This window comes from Lepidochelys kempii, chromosome 27 (genome assembly GCF_965140265.1).
Source record: "Lepidochelys kempii isolate rLepKem1 chromosome 27, rLepKem1.hap2, whole genome shotgun sequence".
Lineage (NCBI taxonomy): Eukaryota > Metazoa > Chordata > Testudines > Cheloniidae > Lepidochelys > Lepidochelys kempii.
Window position 1 is genome coordinate 13,210,316 of NC_133282.1, and position 24,814 is coordinate 13,235,129.

Below are 24,814 nucleotides of genomic sequence, written 5' to 3' on the forward strand. Positions count from 1 at the left end.
CAGTTACTGGCCGGGCACCCAGGTCTGAAGGCAGCACCATTGCCAGCAGCAGCGCAGAAGTAGGCATGGTAATACTATTACCCCCCACACCAATAGGCTTGCAACCCCCTTTTGGGTTTGAGAACCCCAGTTTGAAAAACACTGCAGAGAAATCCCACATTTTTTGTGGGTGGGTCATGGCGTAAATAGCAAATTTCGCGGATGTGTAACACATCCATGAAATTTGCTATTTATGCCGTAACCAACCTGCAAAAATTGTGGGATTTCTCCAAGATTTTAAGTAGACCCTTCATGATTGATGCAATAATAGCTAGGTAGAAATGGGATTCAAATTAACTTTCTTTCCTCTTCCCTGTTGTTGTTTGGCAAAATAGCAGCTGCTCTCTCTCTACCATGTGGCTCAGCTGCATCTTTGTTTTCACACAACACCTAATGGTCCCAAGACAAATGAATAATAAAAGATAACGGGACAAATTGATCCCTGCCATTCACTTTGGTCTTTCCTGTTCTCTGCCTGTGGCAAGTACTAGTTTAGCTTCTTGAGGGCTGTGATACTTTGGTCTAATTCTGGATGTTGGGGTGCAGGTGGCCGAGTGGTGTTTCGTGCCTTGTGATACATCGGTCAGGCTAGATCAGGGGTCGGCAACTTTTCAGAAGTGGTGTGCCAAGTCTTCATTTATTCACTGTAATTGAAGGTGTCACGTGCCAGTCCTACATTTTATATTTACAGGGGCCGGCGAACGAAACCCCAGACTGGCAGTGGGCTGAGTGGGGCCGGCGGCAGGCAGCCCCCTGCTGGTCTGGGATTCTGGCTGCCTGTCCCGCTTTGCCCGCTGACGGCCCGGGGTTCCGTCCATCCAGGCCAGCAGCGGGCCGAGCGGCACCGGCGGCCGGGATCCCAGCTGGCAGGGGGCCAGTGGACGGAATCCCAGGCCGGCAGCAGAGTGCCACTGAAATCAGCTCGCATGCCGCCTTTGGCACGCGTGCCGTAGGTTGCCGACCCCTGGGCTAGATGATCTTGTGATCCTGTCTGGCCTTAAACTCTGACTTCATTCCTGAATATGAGCCTGAAGTGCTGGCCTTTTATTTCACAGGCAATTGGAAAACAGAGCTACGGCTTCCTCCCAGAAATCTATTCGTCAGGGGCAGTGTGGTCTAGTACAGGGGTTCTCAAACGTCATTGCACTACGACCCCCTTCTGACAACAAAAATTACGACACGACTCCAGGAGGGGGGACTGAAGCCTGAGCCCACCCGAGACTTCAGTCCCCCCTCCTGGAGTCGTGTAGTGCACAGTGCTTGCATGGGGCTGGGGTAGGAGGGAATGTGGTGTAGCAGGATGGTTCTGGGGAGCAATGGAGTAGAATGGGAGGCAGGTTACAATATCTGGGAAGGGTGGGGGAAAGAAGAAGTAGGCTGTGGAGTTAGCGTAGATAAGGTATTTATTGCTGAGGGTCAACTTGCTCACCTCTAACCAACAAAGCTGGTCTTGCAACTTCTCAGTGGACTCAGAGAGTTGCCTAAGGCACTATCAAGTCTGCCAGCCAAGGGACCTGCAAATAATTGATCTGTACCCAGAAAGAGGAAGCTCAGACACAAGCCCCTCCATGCAAACCCAAGTACGTCTCTGTTTACCTCTGACAGTGGAAAAGAGGCAGCTGGGCAACTTGTGGGGGCTTTATTGCTAACGGTTTGTGGGATTTATTGTTCCTCGACACCCGTTCTTGCAGGGAGACAAGTGTCTCACAATCTCCATCAAGCGTATTATGGATTATGTCCAGATTTTCCAGTGATCCCTGAGGCACATGCCCATGTGGTTGCTTGTTTTTGCTGTTTGGGCTGGTGGCGGTTAGAGATATAGAGGGTTGCATTTGACCTGACCCAGTTTCTGGGATGAAAGAGGGGGCTCTTTCCCTCTCTGTTCTGGATCTTAAGTGGGTTTGGAGCTTCCCTCCTCCTTGTGTTCTGTCCCTATCCCTTCTGCATGCTGGATAGGAGGGCGATGGTCACCTCTCCTGGCTGCTGGGAAGATGGCCCCAGTCTGTCATTACCAGAAACTCTCTCCTCTTGCAGGGAGTGGAATCTTGCAGCATTGCTCCCTTCCCCATGGGAAGGAGACATCCAGCGAGAGAGATTAGGTGACTTTTCTGAGTTCACAGAGAGCCAGTGGCAGATCTAGGAATAGAACCTGGATCTCCTGACTCCCAGTTCAGTATTTCATAGGGTTCTCCTTTCCAAACTGGGAAGGAGAGGTGGGGCATGGCCACTGGTTCTCTATCCCAAAAGTTGGCTCTGATATTAAGTATGATGGAGCGGGCGGAGGGGAGGTGGTTTGGTTTGTTTGTTGTTTTATGGCCCTGTAACAGGATTCATGACCCTCCCCCCTTCCTGGGCCCCACTTGTCCTCCCCAATAAGGCTTGGAGAGGCTTCAGGGTTGTGCAACACCTGGGTCTTTATTTACTTATCATTGTCCCACCTCTAGTGTCCATCTATATACAGCTTTATAGGTTTGGTTACCTCCCTTACAGGCAGAGTCAGCCTTCAGCTAGGAGGCCTCCAGCTCCCTCCCTGACTTCTCCATGGCTGCCCCCTGCCTTCTGGCTCCCTCCCAGCCTATATAGCCCTTGGCTTGTCAGGCCAGCAGGTGTTGCCAATCCTTAGGCTGGCATCCGGCCTTTTCCATCAGCCCCAATCTGTTTCTTCTGATTGGAGCTGGCCAGACAGGGGCTAATTAGGTGCTTTTGCACCAGCACAGGCCCTGACCTTGAGCAACAGCTTTCTTGGGCTCCCTCTGTAATCAAGGACATGTTTCCTAGCTGGTGTCAGTGGCTCTGTGCAGTTACACTATGTCATAAATATAAAGGGAAGGGTAAACCCCTTTGAAATCCCTCCTGGCCAGGGGAAAGCTCCTCTCACCTGTAAAGGGTTAAGAAGCTAAAGGTAACCTCGCTGGCACCTGACCAAAATGACCAATGAGGAGACAAGATACTTTCAAAAGCTGGGAGGAGGGAGAGAAACAAAGGGTCTGTGTCTGTCTGTAGTCGTTTTGGCCGGGGACAGAACAGGAATGGAGTCTTAGAACTTTTAGTAAGTGATCTAGCTAGGTATGTGTTAGATTATGATTTCTTTAAATGGCTGAGAAAAGAATTGTGCTGAATAGAATAACTATTTCTGTCTGTGTATCTTTTTTGTAACTTAAGGTTTTGCCTAGAGGGGTTCTCTATGTTTTTGAATCTAATTACCCTGTAAGATATCTACCATCCTGATTTTACAGGGGGGATTTCTTTATTTCTATTTACTTCTATTTTTTATTAAAAGTCTTCTTGTAAAACACTGAATGCTTTTTCATTGTTCTCAGATCCAAGGGTTTGGGTCTGTGGTCACCTATGCAAATTGGTGAGGCTTTTTATCCAACATTTCCCAGGAAAGGGGGGGTGCAAGTGTTGGGAGGATTGTTCATTGTTCTTAAGATCCAGGGGACTGGGTCTGTAGTCACCTAGGCAAATTGGTGAGGCTTTTTATCCAACATTTCCCAGGAAAGGGGAGTGCAAGTGTTGGGAGGATTGTTCATTGTTCTTAAGATCCAAGGGTCTGGGTCTGTAGTCACCTAGGCAAATTGGTGAGGCTTTTTACCAAACCTTGTCCAGGAAGTGGGGTGCAAGGTTTTGGGAAGTATTTTGGGGGGAAGGACGCGTCCAAACAGCTCTTCCCCAGTAACCAGTATTAGTTTGGTGGTGGTAGCGGCCAGTCCAAGGATAACGGGGGTAATATTTTGTACCTTGGGGAAGTTTTGACCTAAGCTGGTAAAGATAAGCTTAGGAGGTTTTTCATGCAGGTCCCCACATCTGTACCCTAGAGTTCAGAGTGGGGGAGGAACCTTGACACACTAGCTGAGAATCTGGCCCAAATGTCCTACAGTGTAACCCAACTTTCTTACAAAGGAAGCTACATTCACCTGCCAAGGCAGTATGGGATCCTGTTCGCTTCTTAACTCTGGCTCAGTCACAATGTTCCCATCCAGAGCTGAACATCCTGCAGTGCTGGGACGGTAGTGTCCAGCTGAGATCAGAACTTTGCCAGTGTGCATTTGAAACATGAGTTTCATGTCCATGGTTAGTGGGTTAGGCCCATATCACTAATATATATACACACGCCCATATAGATACAGGCCTAACCCACCAAGCTTGGCCATATGCATATTATTTTCAAAAGGTCACAAAACAGCAGATTCTTCCAGTGTCCTTGCACAAGCTGAGCCTTCTGGGTTTTCTTCTTTTTCCCTCTCTTCAGGCTAGCTCCAAAGAATCAGTGTGAGTGCGCCAAAGCTGACCGTGTGCATGTCTACCAGATGGAAGATTATATTGATAAGAAAGACCTTGCCTCCATTAAAGAGAGGCGACAGAGGGAGTTGGAGCACTATCAGAAAAGGTAAAGGAATTCTCCTGTCTCTCGACCTGTCCAGCCTGCATCTTTCCTGGCACTAAATTCATGTGGGAAAGTCATGAACTGAAGCTTTGGGGCTGAGTTGTACTGAGGTAGAAGAAACCCCAGCTATGGAGGAAAGCAGAAATGATCCTTTCAGTTGTTACCATCAGTGATGGGGTATACAAATCCCACACTGGGCACCAAGGGGATAAGGGATTATTTGGGGTTTAGCCAGCCCTGCCCCACCACACCTGCAGCAAATCCTCCAGCTGCTGGAGGAATTAAAAGACGCAGGGAATTAGCTCCTTTGAGAGGCAGAGAGCTGGAGCTAAGCAGACCTGCAGCCCATAGCTCCAGCAGCACAGAGCAGAGGGAAGCCTAAAGATCTGATGCAGCTGCGCAAAGGGGCCCTCCCTGAGGGAAGGTAGGACCCATCTCAGAGAAAACCAGAGAGGGAAGTATCCCTGTGGACTCTGGACATAGTAGCCCCCTCTTACTTATTTTGGTTTGGATTTCCCCAACACGGGAAAGCCTTGGAATAACGGGGGCAGGGGGGATGCGAGGAAGAGGCCCAGGGAGGGCAGCCTTGGTTGCCAGACCATTGGTAGCCCAAAGGACCCTAGGTTGGAGCCTGGTGGAGTGGGAGGGCCTGGGCTCCCCTCCCCTCAATCCCCTTGACAGTTAGGGGTTGCAGCCATGACCACTAGGCCATGCTTCCCAACCAGACCCTGAGTGAGGACCATTACACCATCTAAACCACCACCTACCCTATTTCTCTGTCTTTGTGAGGGTGAGTACATCTTTCTCTGATTTTTCGTGTATTTATGCCTCTTGGGCCTTGTCTACGCTCGTGGCGGCACATAAGGTACATGCAGTCTACTTTTCACTGCAGCTACACCCATTCTGTGGTGTGTAGCTACACACGGCAGTGAAAGGCTCTGGAATGGGGAGGCGTCAGGACAATAGGCTCCTAAAAATAGCCGTTCGGCTGTGAGAGACACTGCGGTGGTGTGTAGAGCTGTGTAGGGTGTATAGCCTAGGGTTCCGGTGTTTCTCTACTTGCTGAGGCAGTGCCTCGAGGTCTACATGACTATTTATACCGATGCTTCTTGGGCACAGTGTCTGACCTCGACATGCCACCATAAGTGTAGGCCTAGTAGCACCTAAGAACCCCAGTGAAGGATCAGGATCCTGTTGTGTACAAAGAAGACACTCCTGGCTCAGAGATCTTGTAATCTATGGGTCAGGTTCTTCCAAACAATTCTGCTGCCACTTAGGCACTGACGTACGAGAGAGATTTTTCACAAGTGCTCAGCACACAACTTGCACGCTCCATGTATCCTGAAAATCTGGTTGCTTCATCTGGTGCCCCAGTGGGAGACTGTCTCTTGAAATTTCAGCCACAATCATCCAACAGATAGACAGATAGGGGATGTTGGTAGAAAGAAGTACTCATTCAAACTCTGTTTTACTGTTAACACAATTTTCATAATCCCTTATCCTCCCGACGCTGACCCTGTTCTCCTCGCATTTGTTCCAGATACCCCTCAATGACTCAAGATCTAGTAATAGCCAAACCAAACCTGCCATTAAGCTATCCTATTCAAGGAGTAGAGGTGATGCCACTACACACGATTAGGATTCCAGGTATACTTGTCTTGTGCCTTTTCATAGCCTGCTCATGGGCTCAACTTCCAGTGACGTCTAAGACCCTGTCTCTTGTACATACCCTCTATATGAAAGAGGGGGGCTTTGTTCTTCATTGCACCTGTATTGGACTTGGCTTACTCTGAAGACCCAACCCTTCATACAAAACTGCTGAATTCAAAATCCATTCGCTGATACCCAGAGATCTGGTTTCCTTCCAGTAAAGTGCACAAAATGTCTGGGATGGGTTCTTAGAAGAATAACCATGAGGCACTTTGTATACAGAGCATTTTAAAAAACAATTATGAAAAGGGCTGAAACAGTGAAGATCCCATCTGCATTTCACAATAAATCTCCCTTGATTCGTTTGTCATCCGAGTGCAGACCGGCTCTTCCATCTGAATGCAAAATGCTTTCTTGAAGAGCTCTGTGGTAGTTGGTTTTAAATTCCTCTTCCACTTACTTAATTGCTTCAAATGTTGTAATCTTGCAAAATTATTGATGTTTGGCTTTTATAAGGTGCAGGGAGTGGTGGAAACCTAAAGGCTTGCTCTCCAGCTGGTGTAAATCAGTGTAGCTCTGTTGACTTCCCTGGCTGATGCTTGCTGACGATCTAGCCCTAAATCTTTAGAGTTGCCCCAATACAAAAATACTACTGACATCTCTAGATCTCTTCCAGGATAAAATTGAGGGGGGAAAATGCATAGAGAAGAGCTGATGTTCTGTTTGTATCCAGCTCTGTGATCCCAGTTCAGGTGGGCTGACTGGAGTCTTGTTAGGGAACAATAATCACCTGAGTCAAAACACTGGCTTTAGGCTTGTTACTTACTGTCCTTATGTATGTTTCCCTTTGTTCTTCAAGGGCTTGGTTTGCATGGAGTGACTGAAGAAAAGTACCAGGTATATTTCACGATGTTGCAGGGAAGTTTGTAGTCCAGGGTTACCTTGGCAAGTGCGTAACATGCTTTGAGATCTCTCTGCATGAAAGGTGCATTAGTTTTACATTTCTCATGAGGTTTTCCTTCTATTACGAAGGTGGGCTTGATTTCCCAGCCTTGTATTAGTATAGTAGCATTTGGGTATGTCTCCAATCCCGGCCCGGATAGAGAGAGACTCACTAGCTTTACTGGAGTTAGGGTGCTAAAAGTAGCAGTGTGGACATTGCAGGATAGATGGTGGGTCGGGCTAGCCATCTGAGCTCCAACTTGAGTGGGTGGGCGGCAGGCAGGCTTGGACTCGGGATCCAGCCTGAGCTGCCACCTGTGCCACAATATGCCACACTGCTACCTTTAGTGCGCTAGCTCGAGGGAAGCTAGCATGAGTCTGTCGACCTGGGCTGGGAGGCATCATCCCAGCTGCAGTCTAGGCACAGACAAATCCTTAGAGATCTTACGAAGATCGGGGCCCCACTGTGCCAGGCACTATACAAATACATAGGGCTGGTCTATGCTCAGGCCATGTCTACACACGGAATGCTCTACCCCGCATAGGTATAATGGTAAGGCATACTGGCAAGGTGGTCCAAGTGCAGACATGGCTATACCAGCAAAGCTGTGATGTTACTGGTATAACTTATCTCATACACCTGAGCAAAACAAGCTGACATAGGTACATCAGCAGAAGTCTGTTGTGTGGATGCAGCCTTCAAGTTTTGCTGCTCCATGCTGGCATAGTTAAAGCAGCAGCTCCCTTTAGTGCAGATGCAGCTATACTGTTATAAAAGTGCTTCTGGCAGTACAGGTTATTCGAGCTCCACCAATATAAGGTACCTTGAAACTATATCAGCAAAAAAAAAAATAAAATCACACCCCTAACTGATGTAGCTATGCTGGTAAAAACTGAAGTGGAGACCAGCCCTTTGTAAAACAGTCCCTGCCCCAACAAGCTTTCATAGACACTAAGGAAGGAAAATAGAGGGGCAGAGAGAGAGAGAGGAAGTCACTTGCCTGAGATTACCAGAGCCAGGAATTGAATTTAGGTCTCCTGTGTCCTATTCAGTGGACCACATTGCCCTGTCTAGCTAAGGAAGGAATCCTTTACAATCTCCCAGATTTAATGTTCCACTGCATGGGCTAGCCCCTCATACAGTCAAGACATTTTTTTTTTCTCCCCACACAGTTCACATTTTAAAAGCATGTTCAACATTTCATTTACAATTTTTTTCTGAAGCCACAGAGAACCGCCTCAGACACTGGGGGCGGGGAGGTGACTGTTTTATTGACCTCCACAAGGATGTCTTCTTTTTAGTGAAACCGGGTGAGGATGGTGGTGGGGTCAGATCTCCCTTCTTTCCCTTTAAATAAGACTGTTCTTAAAGTGACGGCCATGTGATCGACCCAGATCAGAGAGGGAGGAGAGGGGAAGCCTTGTGATTTTACCATGACACCTAAGATTTCCACCTCTGTGCCCCACGGCACTTAACGCAGGTGATCCTGCGAGCATCTCTGGGAACCCTCAATACGCTTGCTGATGTCTCTGACGATGTTGTGAGTGGACGGGGCGAGAAAGAGCTGATCATCTTGACCTCAGATGTGGAGCTGCTGAATTTCATCCTTGAGCATGTCACATACACCAGTGTGGTCTACCAGCTCACTGCAGTAGATATGAGTGAGTATCGACTGGATGATTTCTTCATCCTATCCTTGGCAGTTTTCCATCAGTTTCTCTAGTGTTACTAGGCCACTTTCAAGCATCTGCTAAACTAACTTTACCTCCAAGAAGGCATCTTTCTGAAAGACCCATTATTTAACACAGCATGAGCAGAGAAATAGATGCAGGATGCTGCCATCTTCCATAGCTGTCTTTCAAAGTTTTGGCAGAGATTGGTGAGGTCAGTTATGATCCTCAGGAAGCTGAAGCCTCTTTCGATGCCCTGCTTCCTAGTGAATCAGGGCTTCAGTCTTTGGCTTCTAACTACACATGAGGTGAAGCTAGACTGCCAAGCCAGGAGAATTCCTGGTACTTGGGGAAAAAGAATGTATCCAGTTTTTTGAGTCAGTTGAACAAGAGGTCTTTCAAAGAACTCTTTCTAGGCTTCCCACTTGTCCATTTTCCATCACCGAGGCTGGAAGGTCATTTAACACTATATAAAATCAGGGGGGCCACTTTTATCTATTCCAGCCTAAAGCATTGCCAGGGAACAAATGGATTTCCAATCAAGGTTCTTACTTGGAGGTTTCCACTGTGTCATCAAAGATCTCCAGAATACTTGAAGACTTATGAGTGATGCAACTTTCCTATTTTGCTTTTCTTGTTTTCTAAGTGAGTTTTGAGAGCAGACATCATGTGGCTCAGTTTCCTGTGATCATCCGACAGCCCGGCCTTCCAAAGTTGTTTGATCCTGGAGCAGGTAAGTGTTTCTGAGTACCTCCCTGTAGGAAACCCCTTTTGCCCTTTTAAGGGGGTGTCAGGGAGTGGCTCCAGCAAGCTGGCAATTGCTGATGGTAAATCCTTACTCCAGTCTTTACTGTGGTAGAAGTTAGTTACTCTTTTAGGCCTGATGCTGGGCTTCTTAAAGTCTTTCCGGTCTCCTGATGCCTCTCCATTCAAAAACGTGTGTAATTGACAAGGGCTAAACACATCAGCATCATAGTTAATGTTTTGTGGCCAGTTAGGTTCTTCCAAAGTTATGTCCACTGAAAAGCCCTGAATGAACAGACCTCTTTAAATGTTCTAATTCCGGGAAAACCTTGGATTGGCTCCGACAACACTTAGTGTAGTGCCTTCCATTTGAGGATCTCAATGCACTTCACAAACACTAGCTAATCCGTGGGATGCCCCACGTCCCTACCTCCATTTTGCAGATAGGGCAACTTAGGGACAAAGAGGATGACTTGTTCAGAGTCCCAACGGTTGCTGACCTAGCGCTGTTGCTCTTCCCCATGGTCTGTGGCAGTCTGTGCTAGGAAGAGAACCCAGCTGTTGTGTTCTAGTTCGCTCTACTAACCACATGCCCACCTTCCTCCTGCAGGTAAGATCTTTCAGGAATGGTGAGTAAAAGCAAAGAACTGCAGTAAAATGTTACCAGCCTTTGTCACTTCCCTGTTTACAATTACAGATCGGAAGATCAGCTCCCTGGTGACTATCACCACAAAGACTTTCTTGCGCTATCACGAACTTCGACTCCTCATCAAGAGCATCCGACAGTACTACCCTGACATAAAAATCATTGTCGCCGATGACAGCAAAGTCCCAGAGAAGATCATCGATGAGAACGTTGAGCATTACATCATGCCTTTTGGAAAGGTCTGTCACTTGCACAGGACTGGCCATGTAGACAGGTCTCAGGCAAGGCCCTCCATCCTTCTGTGAGACACAGGCTTGCTCACTGGTGAGAGGCCACATCCTAAATAACGCACCTTATTGGATGGGATTTTTCAAAAGCTCCTAAGTGATTTAGGAGCACAAATCCCATTGACTTTCACTCAGTTGGGGCCCGTATGTACTACCATAATCCAAACGCTAATAAAAGATGATATTTTCAAGAGTGCCCAAGTGTTTTAGGAACATAAATCCCATTGACTTACTTTAGGATTTGTGCTCCTAAAACGCTTGGGCACTGTTGAAAATACCATCTCTTTTATTAGCATTTGGATTATGGTAGTACATACAGCCCCCAGCTGAGACCAGGGCCCTGTTGTGCTGGGAGCTCTATGAACACATAGTAAGAGACAGTCCGTGCCCCAAATAGAGCTCACAGTCTAAGTAGATGAGCCAGACAAAAGGTGGGAGGGGTAATGGAAGCACAGAGAAGGGAAGGTGACCCAGCAGACCCAGGAATAGAACCCATGTTTCCTGAGGACCACTCTAAGCCCCGTGCCCCATCCACTGGACCACACATTCTTCTAAGGACTCTTAAGACTCATGTACCCAGTTCCACCTGCCCAAAGAAACGAAGTGGAATGGCTCAGAGGATTGTTTGTGTTGTATAGAATCTTTCACCTGTAGGCCACCAGTTCAAATTTATATCCAGTTATTGTTCCATAACCTTGCGCCAAGGCTGCTTAGCTAGGATAGCTGGGACAGAGGGGACTGAATTCTCCATGTCAGTCTATGGGCTTTACCACTGGTACCACAGCAATTTAACTTAAGCTACCGTAGTGGTATATGAGATGAGTTAGTGGCCTAAATCCAGTTCCTAGTGGTTTACCAACCTATTAATCTTCATGGACTTAGTCAACACATTGTTGACTATACAGAATTTTTGGCCTCATTTTGAGCATTCACTGACCTAAATGGGAATGGTGGGTGTCCAGCACATTTTGTGAATGGAGCATCTTATTGTGTAACTATTCAAGCTTTGTAAAAATAGTTACACTGGCTCACTGGCCTGTAATGCTCTACGAAAGATCAAAGATGAATGTTTAAGGCTCCTGTCTGTTCTCAGTAGCCCCATTGGCTGGCAGCATGGGACAAGGCATGCCTCCGTGTTGCTCAAAAGTGATTTCCTTGGTGCTCATTAATGAGTTTCAGAGGCAGTCCCACCCAGTCCTTGGCCAGCAGCGGGCTTGCTGCGACATGGGGATAGGAGGAGGAGAGACAATGAGGGAACCTTGGGGCTCCATAAAGAATGTGAAGAGCCCTAGGAATTATACAAATAGAGAGAGGTTATAGGATGGCGACTGAAGTCTCCTGTAGAAAAATCACCTGATCTAATGAATTAAAAGCCTACAATTGTAAAAATGTAGGGTTGGAAGGGACCTCAAGAGGTCATCTAGTCCACCCCAGGCACTGAGGCGATATCAAATGTACCTAGACCATGCCTTCCAGGGGGTTGTCTACGCTGTTCTTAAAAACCTTCAAAGATGGGGATTCCACAACCTCCTTAGGTAAATACTTCCAGTGCTTAACTATCCTTATATACTGGTTTCTCTATCACATGGGCAAGTGATTGTCTTACTATAAGGTCACTCCTTGTTGCAAAGGTGTTCTATTTCATTCTCATTCAGTAGTTCAGATGACCCTCCTTTTCAGAATAGTTTCTGGATAAAAAGGATTTGCACAAAGCTAAGCAGCTTTGTGTGTGTGTGTATTTGCATATATATAATTTTTCTTCTTATAAAGCTGTTCTGACCCTACCCTTCTCTGTCTTGGGGATTCTGTTTACCAGGGTTGGTTTGCTGGAAGGAATCTTGCAATATCTCAGGTCACAACCAAGTACTATCTCTGGGTTGACGATGACTTCTTATTCACCGAAAACACCAAAATTGAGAAACTATTGGACGTGCTGGAGAGAACAAACTTAGATATGGTAAGAAATGCAAATAAATTGTACCCTTGGAAAATGTTCCGGGCTTTTTGAAAGTGCTCAAGTGTCACAATGGGTGCTGAGCCTTTGAAAATCTGGCCATTAGTCAGGAGAGAAAAGGAATGTTGCTTCCCCTGCAGACCTGTCTTAGTCTTCTGCTCATCAGATTATGCCATAAATCTTTATTATTGTGTTAAAATACAATTCAAGGTAAGGGTGGGAAACTTGCTTTCAAATGATGGGGAAAATCTTGTATGGATTTTTAGATTGACTGACTGTGACCACACCAGAGGTTAATGCTATCTGGCAAAATGTTCTTTGAGGGTGGTGTGTGTTTCTCATCTATGTTACTTGGCTTTCTTCATGCATCAGATCGGTTTCATGTTCTCAGAAATGTGCCCATCTTAAATTGGTGCATTACCATTTGACCCTGGATATTTACTACTTAGTTCTGGGTATCTGTCTCCTTTCTGTGTTTTGGTTCAATACAACCTCACAGCAGGCAGAAAAGTGAACAGATAGGGCACAGTATTGGCAAACAATAAGCCTGATGCAACTGGTTCCCGATCACTTTAGTTTACTGCTTCTGCAAGGGGATTCTTGGTTTTGTTCAAACACTAGATGTCTTCTTCTTGAAAAGTGACATCAGTTTTTGCCAAGAGCAGGACTCTCCTTGGCCAATTTTGGAAAAACAGCTCCAATCTGGATCACAATCTTCCCTCACCACCCATTCAGCTTGGATCGTAACTCCAGAAAGAATACTTACCCTAGGTCAGTAAGAACATTTTGAAGCCAGTTGGAGCTGTTTTTGATCCCATTAAGTATTTTCTTGATTCAGAGTCTTTTTTTAGAGTTACTGGGAAATATTTCCACACCTTGGACTGTGACAGCTGACCTCAGAGAGTGGATGGTTCTGAGGATTTATGGAACTGATGGCCTATAACTTCTGGTCATGTTTTCAAATCCAACCCAAATCCTTAGTGAAGGGTAACAAGCTTCCGATGAGAGCTGTTTGGTGCCCCCTGTGAAATGAATAGATCTCAGTGCAGTTTTGGCTGCTTATTAGATTGGCTGTGTTGTCAGTAGGGCCAATGAAAGAATGTACCGTGGAGACGTGATTCCATAGTATGTCTCTAGGTTAGGTGGGAGGAAGGATTGTCCTGCTTCTGCAAATGCCGTGTCTGATCTTGGCCCAGAACTTTGGTCTCTCTAGTGATCCCAATCCAGCAGCTTTCACCAGCACCTACACCATGCTAGTGGAAACAACACTCCAGTTTCTGAGCTGATAAACACAGACAGTGGTATGAGGAACAAGAAGAACGTGATGTCATAGGGAATGAGCTCCAAGCAGCAGCTCACAAGAACCTAGAAGCTATTGTAAACTGGGGCTTGTTCATGTTGAGATTCCCACTGTGCAGAACAGTAACAATGTTCAGGGGGTTGGGCCAGTCAATGGAAGGGCTTCTGTTGATATCAGCGGATGTTAGCCCAGGCTTTGAGTCTGCCAGGAGATGAAAGCGATAACTGAATAACGTGGGTGATGGTCCTGCTCTCCAGGTTGGAGGCAGCGTGAATGGGAACACCTACAGTTTTCAGCTGCTCTATGATCAGGGTGACGACAGCGGCTGTCTGCATTTGAGATACGGCTCCTTCCACAAGTTGGAAGGGTTCCCCAACTGCGTGGTCACCAGTGGTGTGGTCAACTTCTTCCTGGCCCATACAGACAAAAGCAGACACGTCGGCTATGACCCTCTTCTGCAAAGAGTAGCTCACTCAGGTAAGCCACACGCTCTCTTTCTCCGAGTGCAGGCAAGCAAGCTCTGGGCAGGGCTGCCGACGGGGGGACAAAGGGTCAATTGCCCAGGGGCCCAGGAGATTAGAGCCCACGCCCCACACCCAAACCCCCTCCCATAGCCTGCACCCCGCACCCAAACCCCAGCCTGGTGAAAGTGAGTGAGCATGGCGGAGAGCGAGCGACAGAGGGAGGGGGGATGGAGAAGGGGCAGGACATGGGCGTGGCCTCAGGGAAGGGGCAGGGGCTGGGCAAGGGTCTTTGGGGTTGTGCAATTGGACAGTTGGCAACTCCACCGGCGGGCATGTGGAAGCCCTGGCCATGCCGAAAGAGCGCGCCCAGCAGCGCAGTCAGCAGCTCACTGGGTACCAGCCAGCACAGGCGCAGCACTGCCCAAATGTCAGGCGGACCACCTCCACGCTGGCGTGGCTTGTGCGTTTGTGGGGGCCCACTGACTGTTCTGCCCTGGGGCCCGGCATTGCTGTCGGCAGGCCTGGCTCTCGGTGTCTGCCGCTTGTGGCTTGCCCCACAGAAGCTTTCTCTCACGCTATCATGTTTGTCTTTTTCCTTCCTTTGTTTCAGTCTTGGGGCTTCCAGCTCTCTGCTTTCACTAATGCTGCTGAGGGGCCTCTCCCAGGGTTAGAACATGGACTAGGACGCCTGGGTTCTATTCCCAGCTCTCTGGTAGGCTCTGTGGGGGTATCCTCACTGTGGCTGGAAGGTATCATTCCTAGCTCGGGTAGACGTACCTGGGATAGCTCTGACCAAGCTAGCACTCCTGTAACTTGGGCTGGCCTCCCGAGTCCATACCTAGGATCTCCAACAGATTGTACTTGGGCGGCTGACCTTGGCCACGCTGTTTTCAGTGTGTGAGCTTGATCGGCGCTACTGTGTGCGAATCTCCCTGAGCAGGGAATTGCACCTCCCAGCTGCAGTGTAGAGGGCAAGTCCCATCCTGTCTCTGAGTCTTGGGAGGGGAGGGGCTTCTATGAAACAGAGGTGATAATGCTTAACTTTTGTAAAGAGCTTTTAGATCTCCTGACCTAAAATCCCACCCCTGGTTGGGTTAGATGCCCAACTCCCTTAAATTCCTTTGAAAATCCTACCCTAAAGTGTTTTAGCAAGTTAGATTAGACCTAGGGCTACCTGTAACCACGAATCCACGGAGAGTTCTGCTCTCTGCTTAATGCTCTGCAAAGACATGATTCGATTTTAATTATGAAGAATGTAGAAAGCCCTGTGTTTAGGGATTAAAGTGCATCTGCATGGTAGGTAGGGCTCAGAAGGTTAGCTCAGGCAAAGGAGAAGGAAACGAAAAGGAGGTGAGAAGATAAAGCCAGGGCAGGCCTATGTAGAGGCTTTTGGATGAAGTCAAGGAGTTTGAATGGGACACAGAAAGAGCTGCAGTGCAAGGAGAGGGGTCAGAGGAATGGGAGAAGAAGATGGATTTGGAGGTTACACTTTGGGTAGACTAGAGGGATGGCAAGGTGGCAGTCAGGTTGGCCAAACAGAGAGAGATTGCAATAGGCCCATCTGTTTTGGGGGCCAAGTCTCGTTTGCTTTGTGCTTTAGTGCTTTATATCTGTGCATGGTCTAAAAACTGAACAGATGCCACTTCTGACAAGATTTTTCCAGAGAAAACTAAGCAGTTTTGGTTTGGCTTGAATTTTTTTTTTCATGGGATAGTTATCTAAATATTTTTTCCTGCTGTAGAAGAAGTGGGGAGAGAGGCGGGAAATCCCCCCACCCCCCCCCAAATTTTTCATCTCTACTTTATCTCAACCCAGAAAATTTCCAACAATAACAAAACCTGACTTTAAAAAACCTGATACATTAAAAGAAATGCATCATTCAAAGTCACTTTTTGTTGAAGCTTTTCAGATGAAAAGGTTTCATAAAATTTAAGGCTAGAATGGAGTACCCCATAAACTGTTCTGACCTCCTGTATATCACAGGTCACCAACACCACCTGCACAGTAAGCCAAATCAGAATTTGACCAAGTATTACAGCCCTCAAGAGACTAACCTGTTATGTCACAGGCAGAGAACAGGAGGGGTTGAGGAGCACTAATGTCCCAGGCTCCTACAGGGTGGGGAATTAAGTGACAGATCCCAAATGATCCTAGCAGGTTTCTACTTTTTCTAGTAGAGTGGTCAGTTTGGATGAGCTATTACCAGCAGGAGAGTGAGTTTGTGTGTGTGGGGGGGGGGGGTGGGGGGGATGTGAGAGAACCTGGATTTGTGCTGGAAATGGCCCACCTTAATTATGCACATTGTAGGGAGAATGGTCACTTTGGATGAGCTATTACCAGCAGGAGAGTGAGTTTGTGTGTGTGGTTTTTGGGAGGGGGGTGAGGGGGTGAGAGAACCTGGATTTGTGCAGGAAATGGCCCAACTTTATTATCATGCACATTGTGTAAAGAAAAGGAGTACTTGTGGCACCTTAGAGACTAACCAATTTATTTGAGCATGAGCTTTCGTGAGCTACAGCTCACTTCGAAAGCTCATGCTCAAATAAATTGGTTAGTCTCTAAGGTGCCACAAGTACTCCTTTTCTTTTTGCGAATACAGACTAACACGGCTGTTCCTCTGAAACCTGTCATTGTGTAAAGAGTTGTCACTTTGGATGGGCTATCACCAGCAGGAGAGTGAATTTGTGTGGGGGGGTGGAGGGTGAGAAAACCTGGATTTGTGCTGGAAATGGCCCACCTGATGATCACTTTAGATAAGCTATTACCAGCAGGACAGTGGGGTGGGAGGAGGTATTTTTTCATATTCTCTGTGCATAAATAAAGTCTGCTGCAGTTTCCACGGCATGCATCCGATGAAGTGAGCTGTAGCTCACGAAAGCTCATGCTCAAATAAATTGGTTAGTCTCTAAGGTGCCACAAGTACTCCTTTACTTTTTCTAGTGTGTTTTAAAAAACTCCCACCAGACTTGTGCATGGGTACAAATGACTTCTCACTGTGCAAGGCTATAGGGCAGTTGGTCTCATTTCTGAAAAAAACAAAGCCCTCAGATTCTTTTGGGGTTGGAGAAAATCATTTCTCCAGAGTAACTTTACACAAGGTAGCTGCTGGGGGCTGAGATACCACCACTACAAAGGCAAAGACCTCTAGTGGCAAGAAAGCAGAATTGCTGTGGGGGAGGGATAGCTCAGTGGTTTGAGCATTGGCCTGCTAAACCCAAGGTTGTGAGTTCAATCCTTGAGGGGGCCATTTAGGGATCTGGGGCAAAAATTGGGAATTGGTCCTGCTTTGAGCAGGGGGTTGGACTAGATCACCTCCTGAGGTCCTTTCCAACCCTGAGATTCTATGATTCTATTGCTGGATGAAGATAATTGTCCTTTGCCTCCTTGCATCATGACCGTCACTTGCACCAGTACAAAGTAAAATGCTGTCATGCTGATCTGGCCATTATCTGCACTCTGTTTACACAGGTGTAAGTTGTGACACAAGGTGTGGGGCAATGGAGGATCAGGCCCGTAAGCCTCGCATAGCACGGCTCACTGTGTGTGTTAACCCATTAGCTTTGCAACAATATATGGATCAAATACTGTTGAGAGTACCGCCCCTATGACTGGCCCGGGTGATGGAGCCACACCCATCTACACTGAAACCAGTGATGAATTACAGCACCTGAGGATCTGGTGCACTCTGCATAAAGTGATCCAACCCACTGCCATTTAGGCTTATAAAGCCTGATCTACCCAGGCCAGTACTAGATGTTCCTGGTGCCTTAGATTCTCCTTTTGGTTCTCAAACTGCACCCAGACTCCTGTGGTCACCCACCACCCGATGTTGGGTCTGATTTTATTAAATCATCACAGGTAAAATGTCAAAATAAAAACAAGCCCTTCTCCCTCTCCACAGCTGCTTCAGCCTCTTGCTGGGCTCAGATACTGCGGCTTGGCACCCCTTAAGGCTTCTGCCCTTTGCCCCTAGTGGAGTTGGTCTAGCCAGGCCTGTCTGTCTGTCTGGCTGTGGGGTGGGGTGAACCCCTTCCTCTGTCCTTTCTTCCTTAACTGGACCCAGCAGACTTAATTTCATCTGCCTCAAAGCCCATCCCCTAGGTAGTCCCCTTAAAGGGCCAGGTCTCCTTAGGACACCCTGTTTCACAGCTGAACTAAATGGATGTTTGAAATAAAGCATTAGCAGCTCCTCTTGGTTTTCTTAAAACATTTAATCATTAAACTTAAAATAGGCTAAATGATGTTTAATAACCCATGCTTTTAACAATGAACATTGTGTAATGCATGATTGTATGTGTGTTACTATAGTGTGCCAACAAAGACTGGTTTCAGAGGAACAGCCGTGTTAGTCTGTATTCGCAAAAAGAAAAGGAGTACTTGTGGCACCTTAGAGACTAACCAATTTATTTGAGCATGAGCTTTCGTGAGCTACAGCTCACTTCATCAGATGTTTACCGTGGAAACTGCAGCAGACTTTATATACACACAGAAATCATGAAACAATACCTCCTCCCACCCCACTGTCCTGCTGGTAATAGCTTATCTAAAGTGATCAACAGGTGGGCCATTTCCAGCACAAATCCAGGTTTTCTCACCCTCCACCCCCCCACACAAATTCACTCTCCTGCTGGTGCTAGCCCATCCAAAGTGACAACTCTTAACATAATCAAGTCGGGCTATTTCCTGCATAGATCAAGGTTTTCTCACATCCCCCCCCGCCCCCATACACACACAAACTCACTCTCCTGCTGGTAATAGCTCATCTAAACTGACCATTCTCCAGGTTTAAATCCAAGTTAAACCAGAGCATCGGGGGGGGGGGGGTAGGAAAAAACAAGAGGAAACAGGCTACCTTGCATAATGACTTAGCCACTCCCAGTCTCTATTTAAGCCTAAATTAATAGTATCCAATTTGCAAATGAATTCCAATTCAGCAGTTTCTCGCTGGAGTCTGGATTTGAAGTTTTTTTGTTTTAAGATAGCGACCTTCATGTCTGTGATTGCGTGACCAGAGAGATTGAAGTGTTCTCCGACTGGTTTATGAATGTTATAATTCTTGACATCTGATTTGTGTCCATTTATTCTTTTACATAGAGACTGTCCAGTTTGACCAATGTACATGGCAGAGGGGCATTGCTGGCACATGATGGCATAGATCACATTGGTGGATGTGCAGGTGAACGAGCCTCTGATAGTGTGGCTGATGTTATTAGGCCCTGTGATGGTGTCCCCTGAATAGATATGTGGGCACAATTGGCAACGGGCTTTGTTGCAAGGATAAGTTCCTGGGTTAGTGGTTCTGTTGTGTATGTGGTTGTTGGTGAGTATTTGCTTCAGGTTGCGGGGCTGTCTGTAGGCAAGGACTGGCCTGTCTCCCAAGACTTGTGAGAGTGTTGGGTCATCCTTTAGGATAGGTTGTAGATCCTTAATAATGCGTTGGAGGGGTTTTAGTTGGGGGCTGAAGGTGACGGCTAGTGGCGTTCTGTTATTTTCTTTGTTAGGCCTGTCCTGTAGTAGGTAACTTCTGGGAACTCTTCTGGCTCTATCAATCTGTTTCTTTACTTCTGCAGGTGGGTATTGTAGTTGTAAGAAAGCTTGACAGAGATCTTGTAGGTGTTTGTCTCTGTCTGAGGGGTTGGAGCAAATGCGGTTGTATCGCAGAGCTTGGCTGTAGACGATGGATCGTGTGGTGTGGTCAGGGTGAAAGCTGGAGGCATGCAGGTAGGAATAGCGGTCAGTAGGTTTACGGTATAGGGTGGTGTTTATGTGGCCATTGTTTATTAGCACTGTAGTGTCCAGGAAGTGGATCTCTTGTGTGGACTGGACCAGGCTGAGGTTGGTGGTGGGATGGAAATTGTTGAAATCATGGTGGAATTCCTCAAGGGCTTCTTTTCCATGGGTCCAGATGATGAAGATGTCATCAATATAGCGCAAGTAGAGTAGGGGCTTTAGGGGACGAGAGCTGAGGAAGCGTTGTTCTAAATCAGCCATAAAAATGTTGGCATACTGTGGGGCCATGCGGGTACCCATAGCAGTGCCGCTGATCTGAAGGTATACATTGTCCCCAAATGTGAAATAGTTATGGGTAAGGACAAAGTCACAAAGTTCAGCCACCAGGTTAGCCGTGACATTATCGGGGATAGTGTTCTTGACGGCTTGTAGTCCATCTTTGTGTGGAATGTTGGTGTAGAGGGCTTCTACATCCATAGTAGCCAGGATGGTGTTATCAGGAAGATCACCGATGGATTGAAGTTTCCTCAGGAAGTCAGTGGTGTCTCGAAGGTAGCTGGGAGTGCTGGTAGCGTAGGGCCTGAGGAGGGAGTCTACATAGCCAGACAATCCTGCTGTCAGGGTGCCAATGCCTGAGATGATGGGGCGCCCAGGATTTCCAGGTTTATGGATCTTGGGTAGTAGATAGAATATCCCAGGTCGGGGTTCCAGGGGTGTGTCTGTGCGGATTTGATCTTGTGCTTTTTCAGGAAGTTTCTTGAGCAAATGCTGTAGTTGCTTTTGGTAACTCTCAGTGGGATCATAGGGTAATGGCTTGTAGAAACTCGTGTTGGAGAGCTGCCGAGCAGCCTCTTGTTCATATTCCGACCTATTCATGATGACAACAGCACCTCCTTTGTCAGCCTTTTTGATTATGATGTCAGAGTTGTTTCTGAGGCTGTGGATGGCATTGCGTTCCGCATGGCTGAGGTTATGGGGCAAGTGATGCTGCTTTTCCACAATTTCAGCCCGTGCACGTCGGCGGAAGCACTCTATGTAGAAGTCCAGTCTGCTGTTTCGACCTTCAGGAGGAGTCCATCTAGAATCCCTCTTTCTGTAGTGTTGGCAGGGAGACCTCTGTGGATTAGTATGTTGTTCAGAGGTATTTTGGAAATATTCCTTGAGACGGAGACGTCGAAAATAGGATTCTAGGTCACCACAGAACTGTATCATGTTCGTGGGGGTGGAGGGGCAGAAGGAGAGGCCCCGAGATAGAACAGCTGCTTCTGCTGGGCTGAGAGTATAGTTGGATAGGTTAACAATATTGCTAGGTGGGGTGAGGGAACCATTGCTGTGGCCCCTTGTAGCATGTAGTAGTTTAGAAAGTTTAGTGTCTTTTTTCTTTTGTAGAGAAGCAAAGTGTGCGTTGTAAATGGCTTGTCTAGTTTTAGTAAAATCCAGCCACGAGGAAGTTTGTGTGGAAGGTTGGTTCTTTATGAGAGTATCCATTTTTGAGAGCTCATTCTTAATCTTTCCCTGTTTGCTGTAGAGGATCTTGATCAGGTGATTCCGCAGTTTCTTTGAGAGCGTGAGGCACAAGCTGTCAGCATAGTCTGTGTGGTATGTAGATTGTAATGGATTTTTGACCTTCAGTCCTTTTGGTACGATGTCCATCTGTTTGCATTTGGAAAGGAAGATGATGTCTGTCTGTATCTGCACAAGTTTCTTCATGCAGTTGATAGATTTCCACTCCATACGGCTAAATGCAGTGCCTTGCATAATGACAGGTTTCAGAGGAACAGCCGTGTTAGTCTGTATTCGCAAAAAGAAAAGGAGTACTTGTGGCACCTTAGAGACTAACCAATTTATTTGAGCATGAGCTTTCGTGAGCTACAGCTCACTTCATCAGATGTTTACCGTGGAAACTGCAGCAGACTTTATATACACACAGAAATCATGAAACAATACCTCCTCCCACCCCACTGTCCTGCTGGTAATAGCTTATCTAAAGTGATCAACAGGTGGGCCATTTCCAGCACAAATCCAGGTTTTCTCACCCTCCACCCCCCCACACAAATTCACTCTCCTGCTGGTGCTAGCCCATCCAAAGTGACAACTCTTAACATAATCAAGTCGGGCTATTTCCTGCATAGATCAAGGTTTTCTCACATCCCCCCCGCCCCCATACACACACAAACTCACTCTCCTGCTGGTAATAGCTCATCTAAACTGACCATTCTCCAGGTTTAAATCCAAGTTAAACCAGAGCATCGGGGGGGGGGGGGGTAGGAAAAAACAAGAGGAAACAGGCTACCTTGCATAATGACTTAGCCACTCCCAGTCTCTATTTAAGCCTAAATTAATAGTATCCAATTTGCAAATGAATTCCAATTCAGCAGTTTCTCGCTGGAGTCTGGATTTGAAGTTTTTTTGTTTTAAGATAGCGACCTTCATGTCTGTGATTGCGTGACCAGAGAGATTGAAGTGTTCTCCGACTGGTTTATGAATGTTATAATTCTTGACATCTGATTTGTGTCCATTTATTCTTTTACGTAGAGACTGTCCAGTTTGACCAATGTACATGGCAGAGGGGCATTGCTGGCACATGATGGCATAGATCACATTGGTGGATGTGCAGGTGAACGAGCCTCTGATAGTGTGGCTGATGTTATTAGGCCCTGTGATGGTGTCCCCTGAATAGATATGTGGGCACAATTGGCAACGGGCTTTGTTGCAAGGATAAGTTCCTGGGTTAGTGGTTCTGTTGTGTATGTGGTTGTTGGTGAGTATTTGCTTCAGGTTGCGGGGCTGTCTGTAGGCAAGGACTGGCCTGTCTCCCAAGACTTGTGAGAGTGTTGGGTCATCCTTTAGGATAGGTTGTAGATCCTTAATAATGCGTTGGAGGGGTTTTAGTTGGGGGCTGAAGGTGACGGCTAGTGGCGTTCTGTTATTTTCTTTGTTAGGCCTGTCCTGTAGTAGGTAACTTCTGGGAACTCTTCTGGCTCTATCAATCTGTTTCTTTACTTCTGCAGGTGGGTATTGTAGTTGTAAGAAAGCTTGACAGAGATCTTGTAGGTGTTTGTCTCTGTCTGAGGGGTTGGAGCAAATGCGGTTGTATCGCAGAGCTTGGCTGTAGACGATGGATCGTGTGGTGTGGTCAGGGTGAAAGCTGGAGGCATGCAGGTAGGAATAGCGGTCAGTAGGTTTACGGTATAGGGTGGTGTTTATGTGGCCATTGTTTATTAGCACTGTAGTGTCCAGGAAGTGGATCTCTTGTGTGGACTGGACCAGGCTGAGGTTGGTGGTGGGATGGAAATTGTTGAAATCATGGTGGAATTCCTCAAGGGCTTCTTTTCCATGGGTCCAGATGATGAAGATGTCATCAATATAGCGCAAGTAGAGTAGGGGCTTTAGGGGACGAGAGCTGAGGAAGCGTTGTTCTAAATCAGCCATAAAAATGTTGGCATACTGTGGGGCCATGCGGGTACCCATAGCAGTGCCGCTGATCTGAAGGTATACATTGTCCCCAAATGTGAAAGACTGGAGACCCATTGCTCTAGGAGCTGTATAAGTATGTAGTAAGAGAAATCCCTGCTTTGAAGAACTTGCAGTCTAAACTAGATGAGAGGCAGAAGGGGAGCTGGAAGGCCAGAGAGGTGAAGTAAGTTGCCCACGGTCACCAAGCAGGTAAGCGGCAGAGCTAGGAACTGAAGCCAGGGGTAAAATCCTGGCTGCCTTGAAATCAAGAGGCATTTTGCCATTGAGTTCAGTGGGGCCAGTATTTTACCTCAGGTCTCCTGACTCCCAGCTTGCTGCTCTGGCCACTAGAGTATCCCGACGCCTGCACTGTATGTAGACTCTGCTACATGGAATGCCAAGGAAGACTCTTCAGTGGGGTCCTGGCTTGACAGCATATAAAACAGCTGGCTGTGGTGTCTAGAGAAAATGCCTGTTTGTCAATTGCACCTATACATTTCTGAGTACTTTCCCTGGATGCAAGGTGCAGCAGCCACTTTATTCAGAGTTAAATGCAGAGAAGTGCTCTAGTTTTTTATTTAGACCAGGAAATGTATAAACAAATCATAGAATCATAGAATCATAGAAGGTTAGGGTTGGAAGGAACCTCAGGAGGTTATCTAGTCCAACCCCCTGCTTGAAGCAGGACCAATCCCCAATTTTTGCCCCAGATCCCTAAATGGCCCCCTCAAGGATTGAACAATCCCTACTGGTTCTGTTAGAAGGGTAAGATAGACAACGCCTGCTACTTCTCTTTCAACCAACTAACCTTACTGAAAAGCAAATGGAAAAATGGTGGTTAGAAAACTAATATGGCTGCTGTAGTGACCAGTCGAATCTGCAGGGGCAACTCGGCTTAGAGCTTGTGGTTTTGCATCTTTGCTTTAGGGTTTATGCGCTTGGGTGTATTAATTCACACTGACTTGTTGCACATGAATCTGTGCGTATTAGACAGTCTCCAGTAATTGCATATACACCGTAAGTGGTTTTCTGCTTCAGCATGGATCTGCACGTTTACACAGCAGGGACGTCTTGTAGAGTAAGCGCACAACATTCCGTACAGGTATCTTAGGGTGCAGTGCTTTGCTTTGCTTCTGCGCTCTATGCATTGTGGGACTTTTCTTGCTGCACCTTGTGGGATGCTAGCTGGAAGTGAGTAGCATTATGGGATTTGCGGCAAACTCAGCACTTCCCTGATTCGTCCCTGTAATGGGGTCTACAAACCCCACACTGAGCGTAGGCAGGACAGGGAGGGGAGCCTCTCCTGTCAGCAGGCAAGTGCCCAGCCACACACTCAGGCAACTGCCAGAGCTGCCAGTCATGGAGGCAGGCAATCACAGCTGTGCCCAGTTGAGGAAACTAGGCCTACTATAAAGGAAGGAGAACAAAGGAGGAGGCAGAAAGGCCTGGGACAGGAGAGGGGCAGCTCCCCTGCTTCAGGCTGTCTCCCTGAGCACAGCTCAGAGACAGGCACGTGTCCGACTCAAAGAACCGCCCTGACCAGG

General features: G+C 47.1%; 1 protein-coding gene across 5 annotated transcripts in view; it reads left to right on the top strand.

The window, feature by feature from the left end:
* LOC140903943 (beta-1,4 N-acetylgalactosaminyltransferase 2-like) overlaps nt 1-24,814 on the top strand; it is a 71,635-nt gene that overhangs the window by 41,030 nt on the left and 5,791 nt on the right. For 4 of the 5 annotated variants that reach the window (XM_073325956.1, XM_073325957.1, XM_073325960.1 and 1 more), the window contains 8 exons: nt 4,292-4,429; nt 5,967-6,073; nt 6,936-6,973; nt 8,500-8,680; nt 9,336-9,422; nt 10,131-10,318; nt 12,183-12,323; nt 13,878-14,097. In XM_073325956.1, coding sequence (XP_073182057.1) covers nt 4,292-4,429; nt 5,967-6,073; nt 6,936-6,973; nt 8,500-8,680; nt 9,336-9,422; nt 10,131-10,318; nt 12,183-12,323; nt 13,878-14,097 — 1,100 coding nt within the window. The remainder of the gene's footprint in view (nt 1-4,291; nt 4,430-5,966; nt 6,074-6,935; nt 6,974-8,499; nt 8,681-9,335; nt 9,423-10,130; nt 10,319-12,182; nt 12,324-13,877; nt 14,098-24,814) is intronic. The other variant, XM_073325959.1, reaches the window with a different exon arrangement.